Below are 19,576 nucleotides of genomic sequence, written 5' to 3'. Positions count from 1 at the left end.
CAAGATTTTTAAATTGAATTAACCAAAATTGACTGTATCCATTTGTTTAGATTTACTAAATAAGTTTATAATAAGTTTATTCATATTCTACTAAATACATTTATTCATTATACCCTTCCCTCCTCTTTTCCTCCTTCCTTTCTTTCCTCTTTCTCCCTCCTTCCCCCCTTCTTTCATTTCTTCCATTTATCTGCCACCTACTCACCCATCAATTTGTCCATCCATCCATTCATCCTTTCATCTGTCTCTCAGTCAGTCCAAATAAGTTTTTTATTTAGCACTTATGTGAACCAACTGCTATGCCAGGTGCTGAGAATTCAATAGAAAACAAGATAGATTACCCTGCCCTGTTGAACTTATATTCTTGGGGTGAACACAAGCAATAATCAAGAAAAGAATAAATAAAATAATTACCAATTGTGATCCATAGTGTGAAGAACCAAAAAGCGGTGTTAATGTGTAACATTTTGTTTATCTGATTTCTGTTGTCTCAGAAAATAGGCATGTGTGCAATCCCATTATAGGGCTCTTATAATGGACGGAAAGACAGTTGTATCACAATTGTTCATTGGCTTACCCCAAAGACCTAGTTTACTTTCTAGGCCTTTCTGATTGGTATTTAATATGTTAAAGGTTCCTAACTGGTATTCAGTGTTATTACTATTGTTGATTTGTATATGTTCTCAAGCATTTATTGCAGTCCCTAATTAGTTCTGATTTAGAAACTGTTACTAGTCTGTAATGAGATAAATATAGAAACTGAGAGAATTCAGAAAATCATGTTTTATTTTATACTTAGCTATGGATTGGAAAGTAAAACACCAAACATAATGAAAGTGTTTACCACAAATAGTGTAAAATGCATGATTCTACAAGACTGTTCAGCTCTCTTGTAAAAAGGCCAAATGAGAAAAAAGAAATAGCGATAATGCAAGGGGAAAGAAAGAACTGTTCAGTGCCACTAAATGCTGAGCAGTTTATTCAGGGTTTCATTAATGACCTTGCTCAGACCATCTTCCTCTAAGTGCTGGGTCTGAGCTGGCATCAGAAGAGTCAGCTCCCTGTGGGGGACCTGAAGCGCCTGTTTTCACCTTGCAGTGCACGGCCTTCTCAGTTCCGTGCTGTGTTCTTAGAGTCTTTAACTAACAGGAATATTTTTTTTTCTTTCCCTTAATGTCCCTTTTGCTTCCTAAAATTCCATTCTTGCCAATCAGAATGGATGCAAGAAGTTGATTTGACAACTGTCCAAGCACTTATCCACTGAGAAGTGGCAAAGCCCAGCCTGTCTTTTGTGATAATGTGTAGCTCACTGAATTTATTCCCTCTTGTCAGGCCTGAACTTGGCATTCACTTATTTTATTATGGACAGTATATGAATGTTAGAACCCCTGTGGATTTATTCATCTTCAAGCATGTATTCACATTTGACTAGATCAAGCTGTAGGTCTCTGCTTCTGGCTTGAGCCCATTCTCAAAAATTATGTGCTTTAAGACACTTTGTTTTCTCAAGGTGAAATGGACCTTATTTTAACCTTTTTGCCATTAGTAAAAATCAGAGATAAATGAACTCAGCATCAGGGATCCAGTCCCTTATGGCCAGTTTCTATATTGTCTTCCAGAGTTGCTGTGTTCCAAATCAGTTTTAATCAGAATTGGAAGTATGCACAAAGCTTTGAATGAATAAGTGAGATTTCTTGGGTGATGATTAAAAAAAAATGTTTCCCATGGGTTTTAAAATTCATGTATAATATCAGATTGCATTTATGGTATTGTATCTGTGTGTCACAGGAGTAATTCCATCACTCTAATATTCTAGGTGGGCCTCTTGGGAAGAACTGGATCAGGGAAGAGCACTTTGTTACTGGCTTTTTTGAGACTGCTGAATACCAAAGGAGAAATCCAAATAGATGGTGTGTCTTGGGATTCCATTACTTTGCAACAATGGAGGAAGGCCTTTGGAGTCATACCACAGGTAAGCAGTACAGAAAGACTTAACTAGTAAAAAAGTAACTAAGTACATTTTTCCCATTATTTGACACTTGAACTCAATAAATTCACATTTCCGTGCAAAACATATTCCCTTTGTATTGCTGTCTTTTTTTTCTGCTATGCAGTCTTTTTATAGAGAGTAAAAGTATTTCTAGAAGTTTGGAATTCTCTGACATACAGTTTTTGAAATATTAATAACTGATAGCTTTTTCCAGAAGATATAAGCCAGAGCAGGAACATGGGGCTTTTGTACTTAGCAACTTTTTTTTATTCCTGCCTCAGTGGTCTCCAAGTTAGCAATCATAGCAGATTGAGAAATGTTTTGCAAGATGTAAAGTAAGCTGCCGAAATAACAAACTCTTAGAAGCATTATATAGTGCAATTGAAAATAGAAAGTGTAATGATTGTTGTTTGTTCTTTGAATAGAATGTCAGATTAATCTGTAGCTTTTTTTCAAAAATGTCACTCTTTGATCTGGGTTACAAAGGATCTTCAACCTCCTGAATGGTTTAGTATCATTCTATCTGTGTTATTATGCAAAAGGGCTTTTTAATTATGCAAGAAATAGCAATAGTTTCATTTTTCAATGACCTTAATGGAAACCAAGAAATGTCTTTAATGGGACCATGTCTGAAAGGCATGAACTGTATATCTACTAGTATTTGTTCTCATCTCTATGGATATAGTCTCTGTTTTATGATCTCTTTGTACTAATGGGCACTAAGTCCATTCCACTACCATGGTTCTAACAATTCTCTGCTTTTAACACAAAATTAAAATGCCAGGAGCATCTCTGGGTAGATGGACTACAAATCTAACCAGAGAAAATGGCTTGTATTTCCTGATAGATTACCTCTGTGGAACATTTGCCCCTTTCATCTAATGAGACACTAAATATTGTAACTGCTAGACAGATGCTTTTAATTCATTTGTCTAGACTTTGTCATGGTGCCAGAAGCTTTATCCTGGTTGAACTTTTGAAAAACAGTATATTGTTTCATCAGAAAAAAAAGAGGGATTGTTAGTGGGTGTGAAGATAAAGAAACACTGGGAATACAAGTATCCCGTGGTGACAGCATTAGGCAAGGTAACAATGTTGAAGAGCTGGGGATAGAATCTGGTTGTCTAAGAAGCACTGCCATTCAATTGACTCTCTGTTTCCTGATCCCATTTTAAACTACAATAGTGAAGCTTTTGTTTTTTTTTGTTGTTGTTCTTGTTTATACAGATCTGCTCGTTAACAGTAACCAAAGCTCTAAGAAATAATTTCAGTTTCATTGGGAATCCTTTTGTTTACTTGTGATAGAGAGATTTTTGTTTTATTGTATGTTCTATTTAGGGCTTCCCAGGTGGTGCAGTAGTAAAGAAACTGCATGCCAGTGCAGGGGTTGAAAGTGATGCAAGTTCCATCCCTAGGCTGGGAGGATCCCCTAGAGAAGGAAATAACAACCCACTCCAGTTTTCTTGCCTAGGAAATCCCATGGACAGAGGAGCCTGGCAGGCCCCTGTTCATGGGATTGCAGAGTTGGGCATGACTGAGTTACTGAGCACGCACATGTTCTATTTAGGAACCCAAACATGTAAAGCATGGAGGCAAACCAAGTAGGCTAGAGTTATGAAAATTTTTTATTTTGACTTTCTGTCAACATGAATCTTCCAAACTTCCTTTTCCCCCCTTCCATGGCATCAAGTTTTATTATAAACTAGACAAGAAATACTTTAAGCTATGCCTTTATAAATGTGTGGTCATGCTAATAATAAATGTTTCTCATTATACATGTTTACAACCTTGGATTCTGGGACAGTCTTCCAGTATCACAAGGATGTCTGTAAGACAGAAAGTATTATTTCTTCTATAGTGACATCCTGAGAATGATAAATGAATGCCCAAGAGAGAAAGAGGGCAAACTCCTCAGACCTTTTTAAGATCCAAATCAAGAGATGCTTTTACTTTCCCAACTTTCCTTTAAAAGTTCAGATTAACTCATTTTTTTTCCTTTCCTAGAGTTTGATCTTTAAAAAGCGGCAAGAAGAAATTAAAAATCCAGGAAGTAGTTTTCTTTGCTTTTCCATCTTTTTTTTTTTCTTCTGTCTTCCTGACCTTGCAAAGCCATAGTTCCCCAAGACCTCTGACACTTGAGATATCAGAGATCTCTAGGTCAGTTAGTCACTTGTTTCCAGGTACATGAAACAGGAAACTTTGAACAGGAAACTTTCCTCTCCGTCAAAGTGATCCTGAGACATCAGCTGTGGAATCAAAAGATGTCTTTAGTTTTGGCAAGTTCTTACTCTGTGTGTGTGTGTGTGTTCTTTCCTCCTGTAGCTAGAAATCTTAGAAAAGGTACCAGCGTAGAAAACAGTACATTGTGTACATTTTGAGGTGGCACCTTTTTGAATTTGTTCTACTTCACCTCTAAGCTCTGAGAGCATGAAGAGGAGACAATGAGGCCTATTGTCAGAGCCCCATTGACTTAGCCAGTTGAACACCAAGACTTAAAATTGTTCATTCACCTTGAACCTTGTTAATCACTTAATTCGAGAAAAGCAGAAAAATGTTTATTTTTAGAGCTTCAAATACAAATTCGAAAGGCTGCAAACTATTATTAGGGGATGACTCGGCCTATTCCTGCAGTGAGACTCTTTGATCTGAAAATAATCTGTACCGACACAGTGTAGTATCTTTTGCTATGAGGGCTATCAGATAGGGTCAAATCATGTATCTGTAGAGCTGAACAGTGATATTGTATGTGCAGCACTTCTCATTCAGTTTCACAGTAATTAACAATTTAATACTTAGTTATTAAACTACTTCCACATGCTTTAAATGATAATAAGTACCATGGGTTCTGTACTTAAGGTATAAGATATTGAGGTCTCAGTCCAGCCCATGAGCGTTCAGTGAGAACTCATTGCTTTAAGTCAGGGATCAGAGGAGGAAGCCAAAATGATAAATAGAGGTAATTAAGTGCAGTGGTGAACAATGAGAGAGAATCATTCACGTGATGAGAGAGAATCCAGCTCCAAGCTCTGTCATGGCTGCTTCCACCACAAACTGTATCCTTCCATCTTCTGCTCCTGCTGCTGTGCTTTCCTCATCTTCTTAAATTCTCTGTTGCACGCAAAGTAAACATTTTACAGCACCATTCCAGCTCTGTGCTTTGTCAAGTCAAAAACCTTCTAGGACACCCCTTTCTTCATGAGCAATGTCCAGATTTTCCCATTTGTGGTTTAGGTCCCTGATAATCTGGTTTCAACGACCTTTCTAGTCAGATCCACCACTCTTCACACCCGGCACTTTTAAGTTTCAGTCAAGCTGGACTTGCTGAGCCACGGGAGATGCCTCAGTCTTCTCGCTCATTGCTCTGTCCCTGCATTTCCTCTGTCTGAGATGATCTTTCCTCAGCTGAGTCACTTTGGCATCTCAGAGGTTAACTCTGCCAGGTAGCCTTTTCTAACTCCTTCCCTTTTCCCTTTAAACCTGACTCTAATCCCAGCTCTCTACTCCCATATCCCAGTCCCAAGTGGGATTGAGAACTTTGTTTATAAATCTCTACTGGCGCTTCTCTATGTCTTACATTGGAATTATTTATGTATTTATTTAATTTCCACCCAGTATTGTAAACACTTTGTAGACATGCTAGTTAAGGAAACAGATTTAAACACAAAGTCGTCAACAATCAGAAGATTAGCAAGAAGGCTGTAGTAGAAATGCAAAATAAAACATAGATTTTTTTTTTCCTCTTATTGTTTTTTCTATCTCTTATATAGCACATACAATAGCTTGCATGGTAGGAATTCATTACCCATATTTTTTGGCTGAGTCATGAAATGCTTGCTGTCATTTCCAACAGGTTGTGGTTCTGCCAATATCTGTATTTTACTAGTATTATAATGTTTGGCAAGTTATTTAATTTCTCTGAGCCTCAATTTCCTTGTCTGTAAAATGGGTATAATGGTAGTAACTACTTTATTGGCGGATTATGAGGATTAAATGAGTAAAGGAACTTCAACTTCAAATAAGTTGAAGTACTTAAACTACTTCCTGGCATGTGTTAAGTATATTACAATACACTCTGTTGTTCTAGTTACTTTTATTTATAGTTCCTTGAGAATAGAGAACATGTCTCTTTCATTTATGTATTGGAAAGGAAATGAATGAATGACTATTACAGTTTCACAGAGAAGATGATGATGAAAGTGGGCCTCAAAGGGTCATAAAATGTCTTGGTTTTAGAAAGGTTTGGGGCAGGGAGTTGTGGAGAGGATATTCCAGGATCCCAGAGAGGTATATTATAAGCCACTACAGAGATGACAACTAGAATAAGAGTTGGGGGACAGTGGGCAGAGAAGACCATCTGTTAGGAAGCATTAGGAGAAAGAGGGAGGCTTGATTCATACTAACGTGGTCTAGTGAAGAGTGGGTTGAGTCTTCTTGAGCTGGGAGGTAGGTGGTAAAGGGTAGCAGAGGAGTATGCCCTGCTAGCAGCTTGTGGACAGTGGGATTCAGTAGGCAGGACAGGGAGCAGAGAGATGGGCTCAGAAACTCCCTAGCTGTGATGTGTAAGAGCCTGAACTAAAGTGAATAGGACGTAGGGCATTGGGCGTGGAGTACCGAATTTAAGGAAGAAAAGGAAAATGACTAGTGTGGGTATTAGTACAACATAATTGTACTGTTTCTGAGCCTAAAAATTGGAAATTTGTGGTAATTTGGTCAGATCTCGAAATCGTGTTTTGATGTTATTTCTGAAAGTATATATTAAAACACTGTAGTGTAAAACGTTGTGAAAAATGACTTTACAGAAACATAATTTGAACATAAGTAGTCATTTATATACAAATAAATGATTTGTAATCAAAATTATAGTTATTTTTATCAACCTTAAACACTTTTGACTAATATAATTTTGACTAATATAATTTTCACCTACTTTTTGTTACTCGATGTTCCTAAAAGCAAAGCAGCATTTATTTTTAGACATTCTGTAATGCCGCCTTAGGATCTTGATTTGTTCATATTGGATGGATTTAATTGCGCAAATTTAACTTATAATGGAGTTTTGCAGACATTGCCAAAAGGTGAGATCACAGAAACTGTGCTGCTTATAAGAATTTGGATCACATTTTAATAAAGCTATATATGGTCTTGTACATATGTATATATATATATACACATAAATGTATGTATGTATATATATTATATATAACATTTTATATATTAAAATATATGTAGGCTTCACAGATTTGTGCTAGTGGTAAAGAGCCTGCCTGTCAGTTTAGGAGATGTAAGAGTCTCGGGTTTGATCCCTAAGTCAGGAAGATTCCCGAGAGGAGGGCGTGTCAACCCACTCCAGTATTCTTGCCTGGAGAATCCCTTGGATAGAGGAGTCTGGTGAGCTGTAGTCCATATGGTCACATAGAGTCAGACATGGCTGAAGTGACTTTGCGTGCTATACATATACATATTTCCCTTCTGAGCCAAAACAAAACAATACTATATTCTTAAAGATAAGTCATTCCTCCCACTTATTTAATTTATCCTACATTTAGTAACCACAGAAGCTAAATCCTTTTTTGTTTTTCATCTGACATCCAAGACTAAAGCATGATGCCTGTTGCTGTGATGTGTGACCAGCTCCTAGCATTCCACCCAGGCTTGCCATCTCTAGTTGAGTGGTTGAGGAGTGAGCTTCAGGGAAGAGATAAGTCAGGTGGTGAACGATGGTGCTCTCTTTGTTCTTCCTTGAGTCCCAAGTATTGTTCTTTGTAGTGTACATCAGTTCAGTTCAGTCGCTCAGTCGTGTTGACTCTTTTAGACCCCATAAATCGCAGCACTCCAGGCCTCCCTGTCCATCACCGACTCCCGGAGTTTACTCAAACTCCTGTCCATCGAGTCGGTAATGCCATCCAGCCATCTCATCCTCTGTCGTCCCCTTCTCCTCCTGCCCCTAATCCCTCCCAACATCAGGGTCTTTTCCAATGAGTCAGCTCTTTGCATGAGGTGGCCAAAGTGTACATGCTGCTGCTGCTAAGTGACTTCAGTCATGTCCGACTCTGTGCGACCCCATAGACGGCAGCCCACCAGGCTCCCCCGTCCCTGGGATTCTCCAGGCAAGAACACTGGAGTGGGTTGCCATTTCCTTCTCCAAAAGTGTACATACATGACATTAAATAAACATCAAATATCTGTACATTCTGATTTTCCTACTGCTGAACACTTTCTTGAAAGAGAGGTAGCAGATCATTGTGATTTATAGTTTCAGGTTGTTTTTTTTTTTTTTTTGCTGCATAATCAGACTGTGCCACCTTGGTCAAACCATATAACTTCTCAGGACTCTGGCTGTTTCATTCATACACTAGGGAAAGGACATAAGTGACCTCCAAGGACATCTCATTTGAGTTTGTAGAAACACAAATTTCAGTAGTATAGAAAACAATAAGACACCCACTGGCACTCCTCAGAAACAAGTGAGTGCCAGACACTGTAAGACGAGAGTGGCATGTTTGATTAACTGTATGAAATTGAATTCCAACTGAACTACTTTAATTTTTCTTTACAGTTAAAATGAAAGTGTCAATACTGTTTTAGTGCTAGACTATAAACTGTAAACGAAAGGCCTATAAAATCTGTCACGCCACGTCAGGTTTAATTGCTTTAGTCATGTCCGACTCTGTGCGACCCCATAGACGGCAGCCCATCAGGCTCTTCTGTCCATGGGATTCTCCAGGCAAGAATCCTGGCGTGGGTTGCCCTGCCCTCCTCCTCCTCCAGGGATCGAATCCAGGGCTCCCTCATTGCATGCAGATTCTTTACCATCTGAGTCACTAGGGAAGCATGGTATCAATTCCACTACATCTAAAATTTTTGGATGTCTGAAATTGAAAAGTTAAAGTGTTAGTCACTCAGTTGTGTCTGACTCTTTGCGATCCCGTAGACAGTAGCCCACCAGTCTCTTCTGTCCATGGCATTCTACAGGCAAGAATACTGGAATGGGTAGCCTTTCCCTTCTCCAGGGGTTCTTCCTGACCCCGGGATCAAACCCAGGTCTTCCACATTGCAAGCAGATTCTTTACCAGCTGAGCCACCAAGGCTTAGTCTAGCTTCAACAAATAACTTTCTTCCTTCATAATTTTGAATATGTATTTATTTTGTATAAAATTAATTAATATATAACATGTTGCCTTATGTTTGATAAAGATTACATGTAAAAAATATCAGGCTACTGTGAAAAAGGTGTACCTTTTCTCAAGCTGTTACAAAGAAACATTAAAGCTTTAATGGGCTGCTATTATTATTCATTTAAAGACACTAGGTTTTGTTAGCTATTTTTCCATAAGGAAGAAAAATAATATTTGCTGAACTCTATTGATATTTTCATATTTTACTTCTTATGTTCCCATCAGCCCATTTATTTATTCAGACAATATTTACTGAGCATACACCATGTAAAACCTGTGTGCTAATTGCAGGTTACACAGCAGTTATGGTCTAGGAGAAGAGTAAGACATTAAAAACAAAATGCTCCTAATGCATATTTAATTTTATTAATAATATTCACTGTAAGCTGTGAAAGTAAAGTATAGATATTATGATATCTTATATTGAGGCACCTTATTTGGTTTTAAGAATCAAGAGAGATTCTCTGAGGAAGAGACATTGAACTTGAGACCTGAAAAATACAGTTGGCCATAGGGAGAAGACGGAAGATGAGATGCCCACGCAGGAAGGATAGAACGTGTGAAGTGAACTGAGGAACTGAAAGAAAGCCGGGTGGCTGGAGTGGACAAGGGAGTGGAGTGGACAAGGGTACTAGATGAGCCAGACAAAGTGAAAGAGGTTGCACAATGGTGGATCTGTAGGTCATCTTCAGGGTTTTACATTTTGCCCTGAATGTAACGGAAAACCACTGAAGGTTTTTTTTTTTTTAATTAAAAACAATTGTTTATTTTTGACCCTGTTGGATCTTCATTATTGCATTCAGGGTTTCTCTAGTTGCGGCGAGTGGAGGCTACTCTCTAGTTGCTGTTCATGGGCTTCTCGTTGAGGTGGCTTCTCTTGCTGCAGAGCACAGGAGCTAGGGAATGCAGGCTTCAGTAGTTCCAGTATGTGGGCTCAGTAGTTGTAGCACACAGGCTTATTTTCCCTGAGAAATCTTCCTGGACCAGGGATCGAACCCATGTCCCCTGCATTGGCAGACAGATTCTTAACCACTGGACTACCAGAGAAGTCCCACTGAAGGTTTTTTTAAAAGGTTAATGACATGATCCAATTTATATTGATGGTGATTTCTTTGGTTTCTAAAGCAAGGAAATAGGAGGTTCTTGCAGCGTTCAGAGAAAGATGCTGGTGGCTTGAACGATGTGGTAGCTGAAGTGATAGAGAAATAAATGGCTTTGAGATATATTGGGTAGACAATCCACAGAACTGATGATTAATTCCTTTTGGGATGATCAGAGAGAAAGATAAGTCATGCGTAACTCTGAATTTTGTGGATTGATAAAATGAAGGGCTTCCGTGATGACTCAAATTGTTAAAACCACCTGAAATGTGGGAGACCAGAGTTCTGTCCCTGAGTTGGGAAAATCCCATGGAGAAGGGACCAGCTACCCAATCCACTATTCTGGCATATGGAGAATTCCATGGACAGAGGAGCCTAGAGTGCTACAGTCTGGTTCAGTTCAGTTCAATTGCCGAGTTATGTCTGGCTCTTTGCAACCCATGGACGCCAGGCCTCCCTGTCCAACTCCTGGAGTTTACTCAAACTCATGTCCATTGAGTCAGTGATACTATTCAACAATCTCATCCTCTGTCATCCCCTTCTCCACCCGCCTTCAATCTTTCCTAGCATCAGGGTCTTTTCCAATGAGTCTTTTCCAATTTCTTCGCATCAGGTGGTCAAACTATTGGAGTTTCAGCTTCAGCATCAGTCCTTCCAATGAATATTCAAGACTGATTTCCTTTAGGATGGACTGGTTGGATCTCCTTGCAGTCCAAGGGACTCTCAAGAGTCTTCTCCTATACCACAGTTCAAAAGCATCAATTCTTTGGTGCTCAGCCTTCTTCACAGTCCAACTCTCACATCCATACATGACTACTGGAAAAACCATAGCTTTGACTAGATGGACCTTTGTTGGCAAAGTAATGTCTCTGCTTTTTAATATACTATCTAGGTTGGTCATAATTTTTCTTCCAAGGAGCAAGCATCTTTTAATTTCATGGCTGCAGTCACCATCTGCAGTGATTTTGGAGCTCAAAAAAATAGTCTCTCATTGTTTCCCCATCTATTTGCCATGAAGTGCAATGATCTTCATTTTCTGAATGTTGAGTTTTAAGCCAACTTTTTCACTCTCCTCCTTCACTTTCATCAAGAGACTCTTTCATTCTTCTTTTCTTTTTGCCAGAAGTGTGGTATCATCTGCATATCTGAGGTTATTGATATTTCTCCCGACAATCTTGATTCTAGCTTGTGCTTCATCCAATCCAGCGTTTCTCTTGATGTACTCTGCATATAAGTTAAATACACAGGACGACAGTATACAGCCTTGACGTAGTCCTTTCCTGATTTGGAACCAGTCTGTTGTTCCATGTCCAGTTCTAACTGTTGTTTCCTGACCTGCCTACAGATTTCTCAAGAGGCAGGTCAGGTGCTCTGGTATTCCCATCTCTTGAAGAATTTTCCACAGTTTGTTGTGATCCACACTGTCCCTGGTGGCTCAGAGGTTAAAGCATCTGCCTGGAATGCTGGAGTCCCAGGTTCTATCCCTGGGTCGAGAAGATCCCCTGGAGAAGGAAATGGCAACCCACTCCAGTATTCTTGCCTGGAGAATCTCATGGAGGGAGGAGCCTGGTAGGCTATAGTCCATGGGGGTCACAAAGAGTCGGACACGACTGAGCAACTTCACTTCACACAGTCAAAGGCTTTGGCATAGTCAGTAAAGCAGAAGTAAATGTTTTTCTGGAACTCTCTTGCTTTTTTGATGATCCAACGGATGTTGGCAATTTGATGTCCAGTTCCTCTGTGTTTTCTAAATCCAGCTTGATCATCTGGAAGTTCATGGTTCACATATTGTTGAAGCCTGGCTTGGAGAATTTTGAGCATTACTTTGCTAGCATGTGAGATAACTCCAACTGTGTGGTAGTTTGAACATCCTTCGGCATTGCCTTTCTTTGGGATTGGAATGAAAACTGACCTTTTCCAGTCCTGTGGCCACTGCTGAGTTTTCCAAATTTGCTGGCATATTGAGTGCAGCACTTTCACAGCATCATCTTTCAGGATTTGAAATCGCTCAACTGGAATTCCGTCACCTCCACCAGCTTTGTTCGTAGTGATGCTTCCTAAGGCCCACTTGACTTCACATTCCAGGATGTCTGGCTCTGGTTGAGTGATCACACCATCATGATTAACTGGGTCATGAAGGTCTTTTTTGTATAGTTCTTCCGTGTATTCTTGCCACTTCTTCTTACTATCTTCTGCTTCTATTAGGTCCATACCATTTCTGTCCTTTACTGTGCCCATCTTTGCATGAAATGTTCACTTGGTATCTCTAATTTTCTTGAAGAGATCTCTAGTCTTTCCCATTCTATTGTTTTCCTCTATTTCTTTGCATTGATCACTGTTCTACAGTCCATGGGTTCACAAAGAGTCGGATATGACTGAGTGACTTTCATTTTCAAAATAAAGGTACTATCTGTCAAAATGGAAAAGCCCAGGGGTAGGGTAGATTTTAGAAAATCAAAAAATATGACATCTCCCCCATTTTACAGTAACACTGAAGCTTAAAAAGATTGGGTTCTCGGTCATAGGTGCACTTGCCGGGCAAGAGCTGCGTTGTCATAGCATCTGCACAAGGCACCTTGCCCTTAACAAACTTCGGTGTTTGCTCTGATGTTATAATACCTTCAGCCTCTACCTGTGGTCCTCCAGAATGTTGGCATTTTTCCATTTGGCCAAAGTAAAATTTCATATTGTGCTGTTCCATTGGATACATGAGTCCCCGTGAAAGTTACAAGGACCCTGTAGCTCAAATAAAAGCCTTTGAATCAGGTCCTGCATAGGAAGAGAAAGCTAAACCCTCAATTCACAGTGTAGGTACTGAGCCTGTGGCTTGAGGGATGGATAGCAGTGCTTGAATCGACAACTGTGCTGCTGAGTGCGAATGGGCTCTTTATGGACCCACTGGGCTGCTTCTGCCCAACCTTTAATCTTTCCTAAGCTCCAGACCAGGAATCAAAACTGGTCTGCCCAGGACTTGAGGCATTTTGCTATGAATTTGAGGAGTGCTCTAAAGGTTTGAATGCCAACTCTACAACTACTAACTCAATAACCTTGGGCAAGTCACTTAACTTCTCCCAAGTGTGATTTCTTCATGAACAGCAGTAAGATCTGTCTCATTAAATTTATATGAAGATAAAAAGAGACAACACATGTAAAGAGTCTTATCTGACTCGTGGTAAGCCGGCCATAGAGTCTGTTGTAGCCTCTGAGTTCCTGGTAGAGATAACTTTAGTGAAGTGATGCATTGTTTGATGCTTCGTAAACCATCAGTGATGGTTCGAAGTGATGCTTCGTTATTTCACATTTTTCTCAATAATGCTAGAAGCTTTCATATAAAGAAAATATTAAAGTATGTGAACCAGAGTAAATGGCAAAATTCCATTGGCAAGCCTTTGAACTTTAAATATTAAATAAACCTGATTGTTTCAGTAATAAATTGACTGGCATTCTCAGAGCCACTTCTTATTTAATTCTCTTTACTTTATCAGAATCTCTCAGTAGCATACATTGTCCATTCTGTTTAGCTTATTTGGACATTACATTCATTTACTTGGGAGCTTGAAGGAGGATGTACCAAAAAATATATCCATCATCTCTTACGAGCTCATGAGTCGTATATTATCTATGTTCACTTCTGTAAAGCAGTGGAAGCATCCCTTAGGAACTGATTTGATGCAAATTAAGAAATACCAGCATAACCTTGCTGCCTTCTGCAGAGGGTTCCTGAGATATTTGGCAACAACCTTGTTCCTTAAGCCATAAGTTATGCCCCAGGGAATGAGGTCTCCAATAGGACTATCCTTGGACTCGACTGCAATGGCAAGGCACAGACACCATTCATCTGGGGCCAACTTACCTTCTGTAGTTCCTCACAGATTGGATGGGTGCTGAGCATTCTCTCTCAGTCTAAGGCAGCTAGTGAAAATTAAATATTCAAAAATTTTAGTTAGCAGCTCTCTTGACTGTGTTATTAACCAAAGGCAAAAGAAAAAAGGTAAAGAAAAAAAATTTTCTGAATGTTAACATCAAAAGTATTTTTCAGTTCACCCATATATACAGAGAAGGACCTAAATATTATTATTGTTGTTGCATTTCCCAATGAGACAGTAATTTTCTTAAACTTTGGTTTTTAATTTATACAGGCAGACTTAAGTAGACAGTGATGTAACAAGCAAGGGTGATAGCTGTGCAGTGTTCCTTAACAGGAAATTAGATTGTCAATTTGCCACCTCAGCACGATCCATCTCGTCTGCCCACCTACCCTCTGTGACATGCAGTCAGTTACACAAATATTTGATTTTCATTCTTTCAGTGATTTCTAAGTTGTAACCCTTTCCTGTGCCTGTCTAGTTACACATGTGCCTTGGTTTATAGACCATATGAACATATGTGTTTGAGTGTCTGTAAATTCATACAGTTTCAAAATCCCTTAGGAAGGTAAGATTATAAAAGAAATCCAAGGAAAATACTGGTACAAAATTAGAATTTTGTTCTAACAGGATCATTATAACTCATAATTTTTCTTTTGGCCACACTGCACGGTATGTGGAATGTCCCTGACCAGGAATGAGACTCGTGTGCCCTGCTGTGGAAATACGAAGTCTTAACCACTGAACCACCAGGGAAATCCTCATAAGCATAATTTTTAACTGTTTAATTTTATATTATATTTGTTTATAATAATATTGCTCTGAATAAAACATTTTAATTTCCCACAACTTAAAGTGATCTCAATTTCTTTATCCTAAGGACATGGAAGTTAGATAAGTATTCACAAGGGGTTTCAGATGTAGCTGTAATATTTTATTTCTTTAAAAAAGATACCAAGCAAATATAAAAATTTTAAAAATTAAAACTGAGTGGTAAGTACATGGATGTTTTATTATTTTAAAATATTTTTTCTGTTTTGAATATTTCACAATAAAATAAGGGAAATATACAAACATGTTTAGGTTATTCATGCTTTCCTCTTTTTTTGTTACTATAGAAAGTATTCATCTTTTCTGGAACATTTAGAAAAAACTTGGATCCCTATGAACAGTGGAGTGATCAAGAAATATGGAAAGTTGCAGATGAGGTAAGGATGCTAACTGAAGTAATTTTGGAAAAGGTTGCTCATATACACACAAGATTGGTTATCATAGCTGAGATCATTTTGTATACTTACCTTTGTGCATGTTGGTACATGTGTGTGTATACATTTAAAATGGAAAACTCTAATACTCCTGGAACACCCACCTCTTTGGATTAGACTTTTTCTCAGTGGTCAGTCAGGCTCCAGGGCCAGCATTACTTTAGCCTTCCTCCAGAATGTGCGTCACTGAGACATGAACTAGGAGAGACCTAGACACCTACAGCACACCAGGATTATTCACAATCCAGAGAAGCTTCTGTCCGTACCTTCTTATCTATTCCCCATCTGGGTTCTGAAGGTTTCCCAGCACAAGAACAAAGCTTTGGTTTGATATGATACACTTCTCTGGAAAGCACAGGTTTAGCAAAAGGGTGATGATAATTTTAGAGGACCAACTGGTGGGTACAGTCTTCTCTGGAAGTCACCAGGAGTCAACTGCCTTCGGGAGCGCTTGTCATGAGCATCTCCATGCAAAATATGATACTAAATGACCTAGATATGGCAAGCCATATTCTTTGAGATCAGTACACCATAGGAAATACATGGTTTGAAATGGAATCTAAATTCCTGAATAACAGCCTGTTTATAAGAAACAAGTGGTTCATTATAATTGAAGGTATTATACGGAGGAATTTAGAGTTGGTGGAGACTGTAAGTGGAAATCTTGGCTTGCTTGATAGACACTCTAGCTGTTAACTTATAATTCTTGAAATACAGACATCGTATTTAAGAAAGGAGAACATAAGTTGTTCTAGTTTATTAAACTTGAGGTTTATGTCCAAAGATCTGAATGGTGCCTGACTACAGTTATGGGACTTAAGATCATTAGATGCAAAGGCCTTCTTAGAGAACAACTTTATCCCACTGTTTCCAACATATTTGGAAATCTTTTTATTCCAAATTTTCTTTCCTTGTCTGCCTCCCTTCAGAGTGGATCTTGCCAGGAGCTTTGAAATGCCCATGAGTTTAAACACTTACCCATTGAATGTCTAACCTTAACATGCCCCTAATAAAATGCACTTAGATTAACCGTCTTCATTATCAAAGTTTCCTTATTACTGAACAAACAGAGTTTTTAAAGAAAACATTAACTAAATTGCAAGTGACACATTTTAATGTCTTTGATGTGACTTCAGAGAATGAACTATAGGAACACAATGTGGTGGGAGAGAAACTTTGAAAGGAAGACAGAAGACTTTATAAAATCTGCAAGTATTGCCAAGTCACAATGAAATTTACGGGAAATCAGGGTCATAAAAATAATCTAAAGTTTTAGAAGACATGGTTAAGATTTTTTTTTTATCATTACAATTCTTCTTTTAATGATATATATTTCAGACATTCAAATTATGTTACAATGTCTAACATATTTTCTTTATGAATTTGAGAACAGCAATAGGTAAAATCCCATCAGCAAGTTTTATCATTTCAAAAGTTTTACATATTCAAATTTTGATTGTCATTGCCAAACTGCTACACAACATAAGATATACTAATGATACTTCTAACAAATTTTAATTATTTACGTTATAGGCAACTGAGAATACTCCTGACATTGGTTACTGATTATAATATACAAATTTAACTACCCACCAGAAAATTTTCAAAAGCTCTCAGAAAAAAAATACTCAAAATCACAGAAATTCTGTTCTCACAGAAGTATATATGGAAACATTAAAAAAATACATAGCCACTTAAACATTTTATATAAAAATTAACATTCATTTAGATATAAATGAAGCAGGCTTCTACACATTTAAGCTTATAACTGAAATTCTATTTCCATATTTTTTTCAAAAAGAAAAAATGTAAAGCAATGAATATATTTTTAAAAAGAAATTATCCTATATATATCCCTAAAACTAATTTTATATATGTATGTGTATATACATTTACAATATGTTTGTATATGCATATAAATTTTCAGCCAGGACATTTATATAGTATAGCAAAATAACCATTACTTTAAGTTAGCTATGAAAATAACTATGACTTAAATGACAATTCCCTTTTAATGTCTTCCTTTCTTCCTAAAGATAAAAATAAAATCCTTTGGGAATTTTTCTTTGTTAAAAGTATACAATCTAATCTTTTCCTATGAGAATCTAACAATCTGAAGACATGGAGACAATCTATGTATCCCCATGCCCCCAAATTCACTGCATAAACACCCAGCTGTAATGATAGACCCAAGAAGGCAAAGTAGAAGGTCAGGGGCTCATCTTCTCCTGTGAACTCCAAAATTACAACTTGCTGCTGAACAACTGTTGACAGGAGAATGAAGGATCCCACCAAAAAAGGATACCCCTCATCCAGCAAAATGGCTGGAGGGACAAAATTATGTTTAGAATCAAACCCCATACCCGCCAGAGATGCTTAGAGGGCTCAAACAAAACCTTGGGCTCACCAGGGGATGCCACAGAGTCTGCACCACACCTGCCTTTGAGTGAGAGTGTCTCCTGTGGAGGTATGGATCAGCAGCGGCCTGCTGCTGGGGCAGAGGCTCTGGATGCAGCAGGCCTGGGTATAGCATAAGCACTTTAAATGCCAGTATAATGCCAAAATTTTACCTGTTTAGATTTTTATTTGATCAGCTCATATTTAGATATATCTTTTTACTGGTCTTTTTAAAATAATTTGTTGTTCATAAAGTTACTGCTGCTGTCCTTGTATTAATGTCATGTATTTGAAGAGTAGTGATAAAGTTTTGTTGAAGTAGCCTGAGAATAGAGCACAGACAAAGCAGCAAAAGTCCAGAGAAGCAGAAAATACATTGGCTTACAAGTTATGGGGTCTGGGTTTAATCCTATATGGTTGATCATACGCTTTGCCCAAATAGGACCATTCAGGGATGTGTCCATTACTTACCTGGACAGGAGACTGGGACGAAAGATGACAACCAGGACTGGCCAGGGTAAACTGGGATTGAATGTCATCTCGTCTGGTCCTCTCTGTGACCTTAGTGTGACTTGTTTCTCTAGAGGGAAATGAAGTGAGTTATAGCAGAAAGTTAAACACTTGAATCTTATCCCAAGAGCACCTTCTTTGTAATTCCCCTTTCCCTGAAAGGGAAATCAAAAGAGCTCAGGAAGACAGTGTCAGGCCAAGAAATACTCTATTCCTACCTTGAATTTGGCCCTACACTACAGTGTGGAACCTTTGCATATCTGGACTGGATCATGTGAAGCCATGAGGAACATGCCTAGTTACAAGCTCTAAGACTTGAGAGCAAAGCTGGTGGCCAAAGCAGCTCTTTCACCCTTTGTGCCCTAGGCCCAGACCTTCATCCTGGCATTGCACTCCTTATCATTCACTGGATGAATATAAAGCAAGTCCAAGGGAGAGAAAGAGTTTTTGTCAATGACCTGGAACTATGAAAGTCTAAATTCCCCAACCCTAAACCACTGAGGACCAGATAGCTTCTACCTAGGAGCCCTGAGTACCAGCTGTGTAGACCAAGAGAATTTCAAAGGAGGCTGAGTCTTGAGGGAGAAAAACAAAGTAGACCCCTAACATTGTGGACTAATAAATTGGTAGGGTTGCTATCAGTTTTCAGGCTAGTATGTATAAGAGGCCCAGCCTAGGCCCTGGCAAGTAACAGTCAGTGAACATTAGCTGTTATAGTCATGCTTTCATGTGGTCTTTACCTGGTCATCTTTTATATGTTGCTGTTTGACAGAATCCTATTTGTTGTCTTACTCTTCCTGGAAAATATCATGCATCTTCATAGCTCTAACTAATTCCTCTGTGCTGCTGACTCCCTGCCTGTTCCCAGAGCTCCCTCACTGATGTTTCAGCATGGACAGGCATCTTCTGTCCATAAGTGAGTTTCTTAGCTGCACCAGCCACACAGTTGTCCTGCGTTTCCAGTCTCGGTGAATGGCATCACCAGCTTCTTGTTGCCCAAAGCCAAGATCTGGGGCTCATCCTTGACTCCCAATTTCTCCACCTGTCCCCACCTATTCCATTCTGTCAAGGGTGTTTCCTGCAAATATCTAGAATATATTCACTTTTCTCTGTCCCCATCTCACACCACTCTTAATTCTCGTGTGAATTTTTGAAATAAACCCCTTTCCAGTTTCTCTCTTACTGGCTCCTTACAGTTCATTCTGCCCTTGGCAGCCTTGCATCTGATTGCTTGTTTCTCCCCTTCTTATGGCTCCTTATTGCCTTTTATTTT

At 38.7% G+C, this 19,576-nt stretch overlaps 1 protein-coding gene across 1 annotated transcript in view; it reads left to right on the top strand.

The window, feature by feature from the left end:
• Nucleotides 1-19,576, top strand: part of CFTR (CF transmembrane conductance regulator) — a 159,904-nt gene that overhangs the window by 126,503 nt on the left and 13,825 nt on the right. Inside the window, exons 23-24 of the mRNA XM_040259873.1 lie at nt 1,817-1,972; nt 15,250-15,339. Coding sequence (XP_040115807.1) covers nt 1,817-1,972; nt 15,250-15,339 — 246 coding nt within the window. The remainder of the gene's footprint in view (nt 1-1,816; nt 1,973-15,249; nt 15,340-19,576) is intronic.

Source organism: Oryx dammah, unplaced genomic scaffold (genome assembly GCF_014754425.2).
Source record: "Oryx dammah isolate SB20612 unplaced genomic scaffold, SCBI_Odam_1.1 HiC_scaffold_18, whole genome shotgun sequence".
NCBI lineage: Eukaryota > Metazoa > Chordata > Mammalia > Artiodactyla > Bovidae > Oryx > Oryx dammah.
The sequence above is the reverse complement of the archived record's forward strand: the minus strand, read 5'-3'. Positions and strand labels throughout refer to the sequence as shown.